Source organism: Buteo buteo, chromosome 13 (assembly GCF_964188355.1).
Source record: "Buteo buteo chromosome 13, bButBut1.hap1.1, whole genome shotgun sequence".
Classification (NCBI taxonomy): Eukaryota; Metazoa; Chordata; class Aves; order Accipitriformes; family Accipitridae; genus Buteo; species Buteo buteo.
Window position 1 is genome coordinate 11,740,718 of NC_134183.1, and position 12,818 is coordinate 11,753,535.

General features: G+C 52.2%; 1 protein-coding gene across 3 annotated transcripts in view; it reads left to right on the forward strand.

The window, feature by feature from the left end:
* The first annotated feature begins 1,614 nt into the window (after nt 1–1,614).
* Nucleotides 1,615–12,818, forward strand: part of FRMD5 (FERM domain containing 5) — a 117,257-nt gene continuing 106,053 nt past the window's right edge. For 2 of the 3 annotated variants that reach the window (XM_075043896.1, XM_075043898.1), the window contains exon 1: nt 1,615–1,731. In XM_075043896.1, the coding sequence (XP_074899997.1) occupies nt 1,630–1,731 (102 nt within the window). In that variant the 5' untranslated portion in view covers nt 1,615–1,629. The remainder of the gene's footprint in view (nt 1,732–12,818) is intronic. The other variant, XM_075043897.1, reaches the window with a different exon arrangement.

Here is a 12,818-nt window from a genome sequence, read left to right on the forward strand (position 1 = left end):
CAGGGAATGAGCGAAGTCGGAGCAGAGATAATACGGGGACCAGTTAGACAGCTGCACAGTTGGAGTCTAAGGCTGGGGCTCACGAAGGGAGGACGGGAGCTGCACTGCAGCCTGCGAACACAGCTGGAGGGGATGAACGAGAGTCTCCAGGCGAAGATGAGCTGAGTCAGGAAAGCGCAGTGGGGACAGGGCCCGTGGTGCAGTGGGATAGACCAGAGGCAGCTTAACACGGACCCTCACTGTAGCCTGTTTGGCTCAGGTGTTTTTCAGCATGTACTGAGCCAGGGTGGTGGTGGGAGCAATGCTGAACCCCTCGGTGGGGGCCTTCCTCTGTGCCGGGATGGCTGTGGATGGAACGTGACACCCAGGCAGGGAATGGCCAGGGCTGGAGGCAGAGATCTGCAGTGCTGCCGGCTGGTCGGTGCTGACACTGCCACCAGGTATTTCACTTCTCCAGAGCAGCACCAACTGCAGCACCCTCTGCATCCGAGCAAACACCGATCACTTTTAGAGTCCATTTTGTGAAATAACCAGAGATGTAAAAGTTTCCTTCCAGAGCGAACGAACACTAAGAGAGAAGCTTGTGCCCTAGGGACCACCTCGGCATTTGGGCGGGCATGCTGCTCCGCTCAAAGGGCCGTGATAGCTGACCCCTCTATGGAAATAGCAACCTATTAACCCGAACCTGTCCCTGGCAAGAGAGCCGGCTGCAGGCCGGTGCTTCTGGCAGTGACTTGCAGGCCTGCTGGGTCGGGCTTATTCACCTGCCCTCCCCAGGGACGCAGCCTCCTCCTTCGCCGGGATGGAGAAAGGCAGCTCCCCACCTCTCGGGGGGCCGGGGTACCCCCGGCCGCACGCACCCGAGCCCGCTCGACATCACTTGCAAGACTCCCCGCGACAGCAGCGCTCTCACAGCGCCGGCTGCCCCCACAACCCGGGGGCTGTCTCCACAAACCGGGAGCTCCCCCGACAAACCGGGGGCTGCCCCCCCCTCCCCTCCCCTCCCCTCCCCCGGGTGCGTCAGGCTGCGGGGAGCAGCCCCCGCGGGCAGAAGTTGCGGGCAGCGGGTGAGGAGAGCGGCAGCCGAGCCCCGCAGCGTGTCCCGCTGTCCCCGGGGGAGCCCCGCACCCCCGCCGCCCCCTCCCGCCGGCCGGCGCGGCGCCGCGCACGCAGCTCCCCGTCCCTGTCCCCCCCCCCCCCCCGCCCCTCCGCGCCCGCGGAGCCCCCTCCCTCCCTCTCTCCCTCCCTCTCTCCCGCGCGGGGCTGCTCAGCGGAGGCGGCGGGGCCGCGCCGCCCCTGCCGCATTGGTTTGCGGCGGAGCCCGTCAGCGCCGCGGCGCCGAGATTGGCCCCCGCAGCCGGCGCCGGGTGCCCCCCCCCCCCGGGGCCTGCCTCCACCCCGCCCGCCGTGCGCCGCGGCCCGGGCCACGGGCACCGCGCTCCGCTCCGCGCCGCTCCGCTCCGCTCGGCCCGCAGCGGGGGCAGGGCCGAGCCGGGCGGGGGGCGCGTCCTCCGCACCCCCCCCCCCCCCCTCCAGCCTCGCACCGCGCCGGCAGCGGGGATGTGAGCGGAGGCTCCGCCGCTCCGCGCCCGCTCCGCAGCCCGCTGCTCCGCCGCCCGGCTCGGGAAGATGCTGAGCAGGTGGATGAGTGGCAGCAGCAGGAACCTGGACCGCGAGTACAACTGCACCGTGCGGCTGCTGGACGACAGCGAGTACACCTGCACCATCCAGGTCAGCGTCCCGCGGGGCTCGGGGGGACCGGACGGGACGGGACGGGACGGCCCCGCGCCGGGGTCGCGCAGCCCCCCGGAGCCGCCGCGCTGCCGCCCGGAGCCGGCAGACAAAAGGAGCGGAGCGGCGGGGGCGGCCCGGTCCTGCCCCGCCGCTGCGAACAAAGGCAGACCCCCCCCCCCTTCCTCCGTCTCGGGAGGCGACCGGAGCATCGCTGCGGGAGACGAGCCGCGGCTGCCGGCGGCGAGGAGCCCCGGGGCAGAGCTCCCCCCACGCCTGCGACCCCGCACCCCTCCCACGGCTGCGGAGGCGTGCGGGGATGGCGCGGAGAGCCGCCCGCCCTTCAGCCGGCGCGGGGGTGCCCGCAGCCCCCGGAGCGCAGCCGGGGCCGGAGCGGGGCAGGGGCGGCCCGGAACGGTCACCCCGGGGCCGGGGAGAGCCTCGGCCGTGCCCCGCGGAGCCGAGCCGGTGCTCGCCCTCCGCTGCCGGCTGCGGAGGCTCCGCGCTCCGCGGGGAGGACTTCGGTGCGAAGTAAAGTACCGGCGACGGTGCTGGGCAGGGATGGAGTCTCCCCTTGCCCCCGCCGCATCCCGGCTGCCCCCCTCATTAGCGCCCAGCTCTGCCCTAAGGAGCGGTGGCGGTCCGTAATAGTCCGGAGCGGCGGGGACGGGGTGCGCATCTGCCGCTCCCCGTGTGCCGGGACCGGGACCGGGACCCGGACCCGGACCCGGGGCCGTCGCCCCCCCGCCCGGTTGCTGCCGGGGGCTGCGCGGGACCGTGGCTCAGCGCGCAGAGACCGTGGGAGGTCGTTCTTTCTAAAAACTAGCAAAACACGCTCACCGGCTCCGCTGCAACTAGTTAGGTAACGGGACCCGGCGGCTGGAGGGCTGAGAGGAGCATCCCTGCTCCGGCTGCTTTTACTCTTCATCCCCACATTTATCATCATCCCTGCGAGGGAGCTCGCCGAAAACCTGTACGCTGTAGCACTCGCAACTGTTCCTGCTGGTGTCAGCTGGCTTCAGCCCAGCCCGTAGGCAGTGGAAAATTCAGGGCAGAGTTTGGAGTAAAGGTGACTCAAGATGTAAATAGCAACAACTGCCACCTCCCAGCCTTTGCTGGGTCTCCCCAGTTCTCCCCGTCCTGCCGTTCCGAGGAGGAGGGAGCATTTTTTCATTTACAGGCAGAAATATGCTTTAAATGATAATGCTGAAGAATGGTTACCGAGGAGTGCTGCAGGCGATGGGAGGCACCGTCAGTTTTGCTTAAATAGTCTAAAATAGATAAATACGGTGTTTTGTGCAAATAACGGCTGAAGAATGCTAATGCCGCTCCTTCCTCCCCCACCTGGGTTGTAAAGTGTGACCCAGTAAACAACTACAACGGCAACCTAGTTTATTTTGCATAAGCAAAACTAACTCATCTCTCAGAGGTTGTTTTTGATACAAATTAAATGGAAACCCGTAGTTTGGGAGAGTAAGTGTAGGCAATGCAGTTAAGAAAAATCTGGACTTTCTGTCCTTAAGATAATTTAACAAGGTGTTGTCATTTTGCATGTGTTTTTTTTTTTTAAAGAGAAAATACTACTTGATCACGTATTTCAGTGGCTTATTTTATGTTCAGCATAGTAAATAGTGAATCCTGGTATTTAGCATGCATGACCTAAGGTATAAAGAATTGGCTCGTATTACCCTCAAAATCAAGGTTACCCCAGTTAAATATTTGTTTTCTATTGCTTTCATGCTGACTTATAAGGCGAGTATTTATAGTCCGTGCAAAATTAAAGTGTACATAGTAGGAATGTATAATGTCTCGCAAGTGAGAAAAACCGTCACCATACAGGCTGCGAGCGGTGAATGAGTTTTGAAGGTCATTCCCTCACAAGCGCAGATTTTTCACGTCTTGCTGAGATCCGTAGTGTTTCCTCGCCCAGGCTGTTTCTACGCCTGTTGTTTCTAATTTATGTATTTCTATTTTTACTTAAATATGGAGAAACTGTCCAAACTGTAAGTCATCATTTTCATACGCAGTGCTGTTAATCACGGCGCACATCTGGGGAGCGATGCTGCTCGCTGGAAGTTTGTAATGTGTATTTTTGCTGCTGTACCCCTGTGTTTGTGCCACTCACCCTGGCGGCATGTGGGGCTGTGGACAGGCTTTATACTCTCCCTGAAGTGTGGCCCGTCCGACATGTCATCTGGCTTCTCCATTGCCGGGGAAAAGAAAGAAGCACTCAGAGGCAGAGCTGATTTTAAGAGGTCTTATTTACCTTTCAGATAGTGGCCCTGGTTAAACCTGTCAACAAAACTAACCTCTGGCTGTGCTTGATAAAGGCATGTGAGAAGGGGTTCAGTGCTGCTAGGTAATACCTGAATATTCTGTTTCTAAATAAAGCCTTTTTTATTTGATTATCTGAAGTTTACTTCGGTAATATTCCCATGATGAACGAATGGTTCATTGTCTGAGCTTGGATAAAACCTTCCTCTCTTTTGCCCTAATTTTCACTCCCCAACAGCCCATCCGAGCAGGCGGAGGAGCCCTGGCCCCGGCGGGCTCAGGGACAGTGTTGGGGGGACAGAGCTGCTGCAGGCAGAGGCAGCGTGTGCAGTGGGTCAGGGCAGCTGGGTTGGCACATCCATAAGCAGTTTTGTTGTTGGGGTTTTTTTTTGTATATTCCAGTAGTTTGCTGGTTTGGGGAGGATGCTGTCCCAGCATCCATCTCCGCTGGGATCCTGGGGATGGTCTGTGTCTGCCGGCGAGCAGGGCTGCGGGTCTCAGCCACTTGCCGGGACTCAGGAGGCCCCCAGCAGCTGCCTGAACATGGAGATGTTGGGCTTTCTTGACTCAGAAAAGCTGGTATTTTAATAATAGTACATGCCATGGGGGTACCTTTTAAAAGCAATAAAGGCAGTAGTTTGCGGTGTGGGGGCCATCAGATGTGAGGAGGCAGCAACACCCGTTAACGCTCTGTCCCTTGGTGTTGTGCTGGCTGCTGGCCATGGGTGCTGGGGACCCCACTCCCGTGGGTGTCACTGCCCCGAGACGCATCTCCAGGGAGTGGCTTGGCCGGCAGAGAGGGGCAGCCATTCCCAAAGGGCTTTGGTTCATCTCCATGGCAAGGGTCTGGTCTAGCAGTATATTTAATTTATATTTACCACCTTGTGCTCCATGTCTCCAAATGCAAACACGAAGCAGTTTGCCAGCGAGGCAGCCTTGCAGCCGTTGTTAGAATAAAGCAAGCTTTGAAAAAACGAAGCAATGCTCTTGTGCTGCGGTTTTGCTGTGACTGAGCTGCTTGTCTGAGGAAATGTTTTAAATTCTTCACTGTGGTGTCAGTGGTGGTATAAAAGGCTTGAAATAATTAATGATTTGCCATTGCTCAATGCATCAAGCATTTTCCTGAAAAGACAGTGGCGTTTTGTTTCAAACCTCGGTAGTACTACAAGAATGTGGAGATGTGAGAAAATAAATACAAAAATGCGGTTTCCTAGATTCAGAACGTAAGAACTTTCTTGTGTAAGATTGGAAATAAAGGAAAACGAGTTCTTGACTATGCTCTTGGACAAACCCGACGTTTTCCACATGAAGCACAAAGTTCATTAGGAGACCTGACAGGATCATTAATAACAGGCAGTCAACACAAAGGGGAACCTTGGGTTTTTGCAGCGCTGGCTACTGTGAAGGTTATTTGTTCATTATCTTTTTATCTTCTGAGAGTTCCCAATTGCTTTTGCCGGGAAATAGGTTAGCAGACCGCTGCTTCTGCAGTGGGGTCTCGTCTGAAGTCCTGAGCACAGGTGATGCGCTCTGCACCGGAGGTTGCTCCCTGCTGCCGAGAGCGCCAGAAACCACGAGGCTTCATGCCGAGAAGTTTACGCCTGCTCACAGAGCCTTCCCTTCTCACCTGCAGCCTGATCCCGGGGTGCCGTCACAGGGAGCGATGCCAAACCGGTTGTCAGAAACGTGGAGTAAGGCGGACTTTGGGTCCGAGGCTGCGGGTCTGCGCGGCGGGTCAGGCTCTCTCAGCATCGCCTGGTCTCATGGTCCGACACAGGCGAGGCTTCGGCAAAGCCACTGCAGCACTGCCAGTGCGTTGTGGTAGCAGGGAGAAGTCCATCAGCAAAGTCTCTGGTCTGCAGCGGGTGCAGGATCGCACCCCTCCCAGCCTGTGGGTCCCACGGCTGGGGAAAGCGATACCGACAGGTTTCTTTGGCCAGTTTGCTGTTGGCTCTATTCAAAGAAATGTTTTTATTTATAGCATTGGAAATGTATTTGCAACAGAAACCTATCATTCTCACTCAGCTAAATCTCAGCAGAGCTGCATGCTGTCAGGGCAGCATCCTTCATTCCCTGCTCAAACATTTACATACATATGGTTTGTGGGCTCGGAAGAAAACTGCCTGAAATACACAATAAATTTGAAGACAAAGTAACAGTCAAAGCTGAGAGTTTCTTGGGTTTTGTCTCCTTTTTCCTTTTAAATTTATTTCCAAGTATATAATTTTAAATACAAAGGATACAAAAGGCAGCTGAGGAAAACAGCCACTAAATGTCCACTGAAAAACTAGTGGCATATTTACTCTCATTTTTAATGGGAGGCAGAAACACAAGTTGTTATGGAGATCCATCGAGAATATTTCTAGTGCTGCTATTTCTTCACCAGCTTGAAATGTCTCTTTTCTGTAAACTTTTCATACCTGTTTTATACCTGCTGTGAAACTGCTGGCTATCCCCCTCTTAGGAGACAGTCTCCTGAAAGAACTACTTTGCTTATCACTTTCCCGTATAAGATGTTGAAGACAAATATGGATATATATATACAGACATGCACGCACACACGGTAATACCACTGTAGGAAGACATGTACAGTAGCATCATGAAAGAAGAGATTTTCTGCTTCTGTCATGTAAAAATTAGGTAATGCACAGTAGGAGGCTTTTTTTAAGGTGTCTGGGGAATACTAAAAGTACCTTGAGCAGCCCACTTATTTTTAATTTTTGACTCACTCTTCAGGAGCTCAAAGGGATCGTGTATGTGGGACTGACGTCTGTGGCCACATTCCAGCAAAGCTGAGACTTGCATGACGCTTCGGTTTGCCCCGTACAAGACTAGAGGCACCGAAAGTGTCTGTGATCCCTGTCTGTTGGTACACCTGGCACGTCTGTGTTCTAGCCGAAACCTTGCAGGCTGGCTTCTCCTGGAAGCCCTGTATGAAGATGGGCAAACACTGCACAGCGAGCAAGACCCTCACGGAGATGCCATCAATGGTAGCGGGCAAGGTCCCGATGGAGATGCTGTTGGTCTGTGGAAGCTCCTCCACAGCTCGCGTCGGGGCGGTTGCCCTCTCTGGGGTGTGTGGCGTCATGCGTGAAGGTGGGTTCATAAGCATGGGTAGGGGCACTGGGAATGGTGTCTGCCTGCGCAGCGATGGGTGATTTTGGGTGTCAGTGGAAAGTGGAGTCCTTGTTGGCTTGGAGGGTAGCTACTCGGTAGCTCATGGGCACTTGGTCCTGCGTGTTCGAGGATGGTGTGTGCTTATGTTTGTCTCGTGCTATGTGAGGTGGGAGTTTGCCCGTGGGAAAACCAAACCCTGTGGTACCCTCAGCACTTCAACCTTCCGGGAGACTTGTAGGAATGTCACGTACCCTGTGGTGAGCACAGTTTGTGCAGGACTGATGGGAATCCCGACCCGACCCACCGAGCAGAGCACGCATGTGCTCCCACCGAAACGGGAGCCATCCCTCTGCCTCGTGCAGGGCAGCTGTGTCTTCAAGTAGGGGGTGGCATTGTAGAGCAAACCCTCCAAAATCACCGCGCTCCTGGTCTCCAAACGGCCGAGGAAGTGTGGCACTACTGTCACTTGGTAGAAATGACAGCACATTACTGGAGAAGGCTGGCGAGCAAGCAGGGATTTGCCATGCAAGAAGAAGTGCTGTATTTTATTTGCTATCAATTTTGTCAAGAATAGACAATACCTCGTTAGCGCAGGGGTCAGATGTCGGTGCTGTTGCAGAGAGAATTGAACGGTGCTTCTGTCATCAGCCACTTGTTTGTGGTCAAAAAACCCAATTATTGTTTGGTGACAGAAAGCTTTGGAGTTGCTTCTGCAAATAAGAAGGTTTCAGGTCAAATTCTTTTCTTTGAAATTTTTTCAGAGTAAATTATCACAGCAGTATGAGAGCAATTTCATATTGATGATCTGGAACTGCCTGCAAGGCTGATGAATCCACAGCGAGTGTCTGCAGAGACTGTGGCTCTTGCATGGCCAGAAGGAGATGGAGAGCGGGTTCTGACAGCTGCAGCAACACTACAGTTAATGTGTGCGCATACGTGGGCCTGAATTTGTCCTGCCAGGGCTGGGGGGATGATTTGAAAGGATGGGGCTAAATCCCCTCTTGTGGCAGGATTTGTAGTTATTTATTTCTGGTTGTTGTTTCTGTCAGCCTCTTAGAAGCTTCAGAACTCAGAAAAACTTAGCCTAATTTGTTTCTTCATTGGCCACCTCCTGTGGATTCCCCCCTTGTATTCCCAATGGAGTTACAGCTTCTGTGGCTCTTGGTGGCTTTCTAAAATCTACTCAGATTTATGTGGCACCTTCATCATCCCAGGAGACGTTTTTGCTTGTGCTCCCTCACCTTATCAGCAGAGCTCTGCCAGCTGCTGCCAGAGCCCAGGAGAAAGGCAAACCCACTGTCTTCGGTCATGACAGAGAGGAATTAATACCTTGAACGTTTTTTTGAGCTCTCACCTAAGCATGACAACATCTTAACCAACCCGAATTTTGCACAAGGCGCTGTTAGCTGGTGCAGTCTGGTTTTATTACGTTCCTCACAGAACTGGATAACCAGCTACAGAGCAAACTGCTGGTGGAGGCCAGGCTGAAGGGGAGCTTGCTTTGCTCTGAGCACCAGGATGAAGGAGGAGATGTGGAAGAAGTGAGGGGTGAGTTTTCAGAAAGATGTGAAGAAGTGAGAAGACGCCATGCGCACAAAGAAGGATGTCAGAATTAGGGTTTATATGGTCATCTGCATTTATACAGAAACCTAGGGATATCTTCTGAGCATGAAACACAAGCCGGGTTTTCCTTTAGGAGGTGATGGTCTGCCAAACCAGCTCTGGAGCCCTTGGGCTGATGTGACGGCATTCGTGCAGGCTGGGCGATGCCCCGAGCTGAAACTCCTGCAGTCACAGCCCTGCCTTTGCAAAGTCTGCAGGGCATGTGCATGGGGGCGAGAGCAGCCTTTCGGAGGGTGGAGCAGCGTGGACCAAGGGGTGAGCAGCTCCCTGCGTGAGCCCTGCTGCTACCAGGGCGTTTTTGCACGGTGAGGAAGAGGAGCATGAAGGGCAGCGTCTGGGGCGCTGTAGGGCAGGTGCGTGCGAGCTGGCGCCCTGCGTGGAAACATGTTTGCTGGGACTCATGGACTCGAATGCTTTTTGTTGTTACACTGCAACAAGTGGGCTGCAATGGCAGAGTGAAGATGCCTGGCTTCGCGTGTCACCGCCAGTTTGCTGAGACGTGCTCCCTCAGCGTGTAAAATACTGGTGCTTCTAGAAAATAAAAATGTGTGTATTAGACAGTTTTATCTATGTTTAAAATATTTTGCTTCTAGAAAAACAAAAGAATTAAAATTGAAATGAAATCTCATTAAATATGTCACCCCGGAGGTGTATTTGCCTGTGTGGTTTGTGTTCAGGGGTGCTGGAGGGTGGTGGGGCAGAAGCACTGTGGAGCGGGGCAGGAGATGCGCCAGCTCTTCTGCAGAAATCCCGAAGATCAGCTCCTTCCTCTCCAGAAAAGGAAGCGGTCGGAAGCGCCTTTCTTTCCAGATTTCTGCGCCTGTCTGTGCTGGCAGCAGGGTCAGGGCAGCGGTCGCCCCAGCAGGTTGGGAGATGGTTCTTCTCCCCCGTCATCCCCATAGGGTGTTGTTGTTCAGACGTTGGTGCGTGCATGAAATCACTGCCCATAAACCATCGGTCCCGGGCTGGCAGGCACATGCCTACCTGACCATCTTAAATGAAAACATATTTTTAATTTTCACACTCAAATTCTATGTGTCTCCCCCCACTGCCACCCCCTGCCTCTTATTTAAACAAGCCTGTCTTTTATTTTGTATTTTTTAGGACATTGACAAGGAGTTCTTGCAGTTGAAGGTAGCTATTAAATATCCATTACGGTGTTTTCATTTCTAGACAGAAGAGTAACTGCTGCCTTTTGCATTCAGTAGCGTTTGGAAACGAGAGGAAGAGTGGTGAGGTCTGAAGTCGCTGCAACCTTGTCCCTCGGGTACGTGGTCGGTGGGTGGATATGTGACAGTCATGTGCAATCTTTCTCTCCCATTGCTCTGTGGCACAGATTTTGTGATGATCTGATTTTCCAGGAATTTACCGGGTGAGATGTACCAAGATATGGTTGTTTCTAAGGTGACCTGTGGGATTTGGGGCTGGCCGGGCAGTTTTCCTGCGCACGGCGCAGAGGTTGTCATGTCTGTTGTGTAATTATGGCCAAGACTGAACTGAATATCTGCAAAAAATGCCTGGACCTTAGGGTCTGATTTTTTTTCTGAAAAGGGCCAGTGCAGAGGGAAGTTGTGTGAAGTGTGCTCCAGACTGCCAGTGGAGAACGGCACTTTTTTCTAAGCAAATATAGAATTTTTGTAACTGCCAGTGGACTGATCTGGCATGGTCCTGGGGAGCAGCTGGGCACTTTGTTCCTCCTGCATTGTCATTTTAAAGATGCAGACCGTACTTTGCCCTTAATTACACTTTGGCAATTACCATCCGCGTAGATTACCTTCACTGGTAACCATTGTCTTCATTTGCAAAAGCGACTTGGCAGCTGAAATTTTGTGAGGAATATAGTTTATTCTACACACATGCACAAAATGTGAGATGCTGTCGTGCTTCCTCTGGCTTGTTATCTGTAGGGGACAGCAGGGGTAAAATACAGTAAAACCTTATTTTACTCAATAAAGTCAGCAGCTGTCTTTCCAGATACACATCAGGAGCTGTGCTACTGAGCAAGATGGTGCCATTTTTACATAATCAGTCTGTAGAGCAGAGCTGTATTTTAAGCCACGGGATCTTTTAGCTGCTCCGAGGATCAACTTTGTGCTTCCATTAGTGGATGATCCCAGTTCTCCTTATGGAAACTGAGGGGGTCTGTTCTCCCATATTGTTCAGTCTTTGGTCCTGACCAGGAAAGTTGATGTAAATGGAAACTGCTCTTCTGTGGACAAGGGAACAGACTGAAAAACCTGTCCGGGTCTGTCAGATGTACTTCACATTGTGAAAATGCAAAGGTTAGGAAATTCCTCCCAAAGAGGCACAAGCATTGCAGGGCTCAGAGCCACGGGCTGGCTGTGCCCTAATAATATTAACATAATAGTTTTAAGATATTTGCTTTAGATTTTTGAGCTGGGAGCCTCCCTCAGCTCCCGGCCAGGTTGTGGTCCTGCCAGAGCTGAGCTTATGGTGAGACCCATTTTCTTTCCCTGGGCGAGCCAGTTTTCTGCATTGAGCATCTCATTGGAAATTCAAGCTTTGCACGTATTTTAATCTTTCATATCTGGCAGTAAAGAATATAAGCGCTGGACTCCTGAGCACGGAGAAAAATCGTAGGCTGGTTTGGAATGCTGTGGGAAAGAGTGAAGTAAGGTGGGTCAATACTCGCCAGGTACTGGTGTCTCACCAGATAGACGAGGCATTTTTATAAATGGTAATTAAAAAAAAGCTTTGTGGCATCGTGCTTTGTGAGGTCAGAGAGAGACCTGTTTTGGGTTTGTCAGCTAGCTAATGTTGGATGTCAAAATTTGATCAACGCTGCACCTGGAAATAGAATATTTTGGCTGCATAACATCTGTTACCAAAGCCTTTAATTGTAGTGGCATATCTGTCATGTCGATGAGGTTTTTCTATTTTTCAGAGGTTTTATAGCAGGGCTGTTTCAGTTTGTATTGGCTTTTAGCTTGGCACATAAACTGGGATCCCAAAAGAATGCATCTAGCTGCCTATATAAAATTTTTCTTTAATAAAAAATTACAATAATTGATTAAGCCATTCTGGACCTAGAGAGAGACTTTAGGAATATATAGATTAGGTAGTTTATAGCGATTGTAACTATATGTTATCGATATACTTAACTCATAGAATGGACAGTATATTGGGACTGGAAAAGAAAAAACAGAATCCAATATAGTTATGTTTGAAAAATAGATAATAAACATGCTGAGCAAGTACTTTTCATGAATCGATTTAATTCTCATTAGCGCTGCACTATATAGTATGCTGACTAATATTTCTGGCTTGCAAACAACAATGGCTTTCCAAAGGAAATGTGTAATGAGAACAGAATGTCTTTGGGATCTGAAAACCTGGAGCTCCTGGGGCCATTGGAAGTGGAGAAGAGAAAACGTGAGGGCAATAGAAAATGCAGCAGCCGAGGAGAGGGCTGGGGTTGGAGACAACGGTGAGACAGGATCAGGGCAAGAGGGGTGTGATAGATGTTGGGAGTGTCCCCCGCCGTGCCAGGCCACCCTCCTCCATCCGAACAGGGACCCCCATGACCCTCACACCATCGGGACTGCTGTCCGAACCAAGCCTCGCCGCCTGCCCTTGCAGTGGTACTGTCAGACCTCTCTCCTGAGGTAACTCTCTTGGACCAAGCTCCTGCCTATATCTCGGGTTCCTGGGCTGTTCCTCAAAATTAAGGTTCTTCTCCTGATCCAGAATGGACTTTTTCTGTGTTCTGGTCCACGTCCGTGTTACTACTGTCCTTCCTTTCTTCTGCTTGCCTTTATTGCCTATGTGTTTATTATTTTACATCATTCTCATTTGCACGTTGATATAAAAACCCCAAACCTGCAGGGAATGATTCCCCAGCCTGTCACTGCTTCTTGGAAGCAACTCCTTAAGCCCACAGATGAGGCTTTAACCAGTTGTGACTTCTGCTTTCCAGTGACAGATTTCTTCATCTGGGGCTTTGGAATAAAGCAGAGGGTCTGCGAGGTAGCTGCCATTTGAGTGGATTAGTGATGGCAGCCTGTGTTCTGCTTCGCCTTGCTTCCCCTGGTGTGAGTGGGAGTTGCATGTCT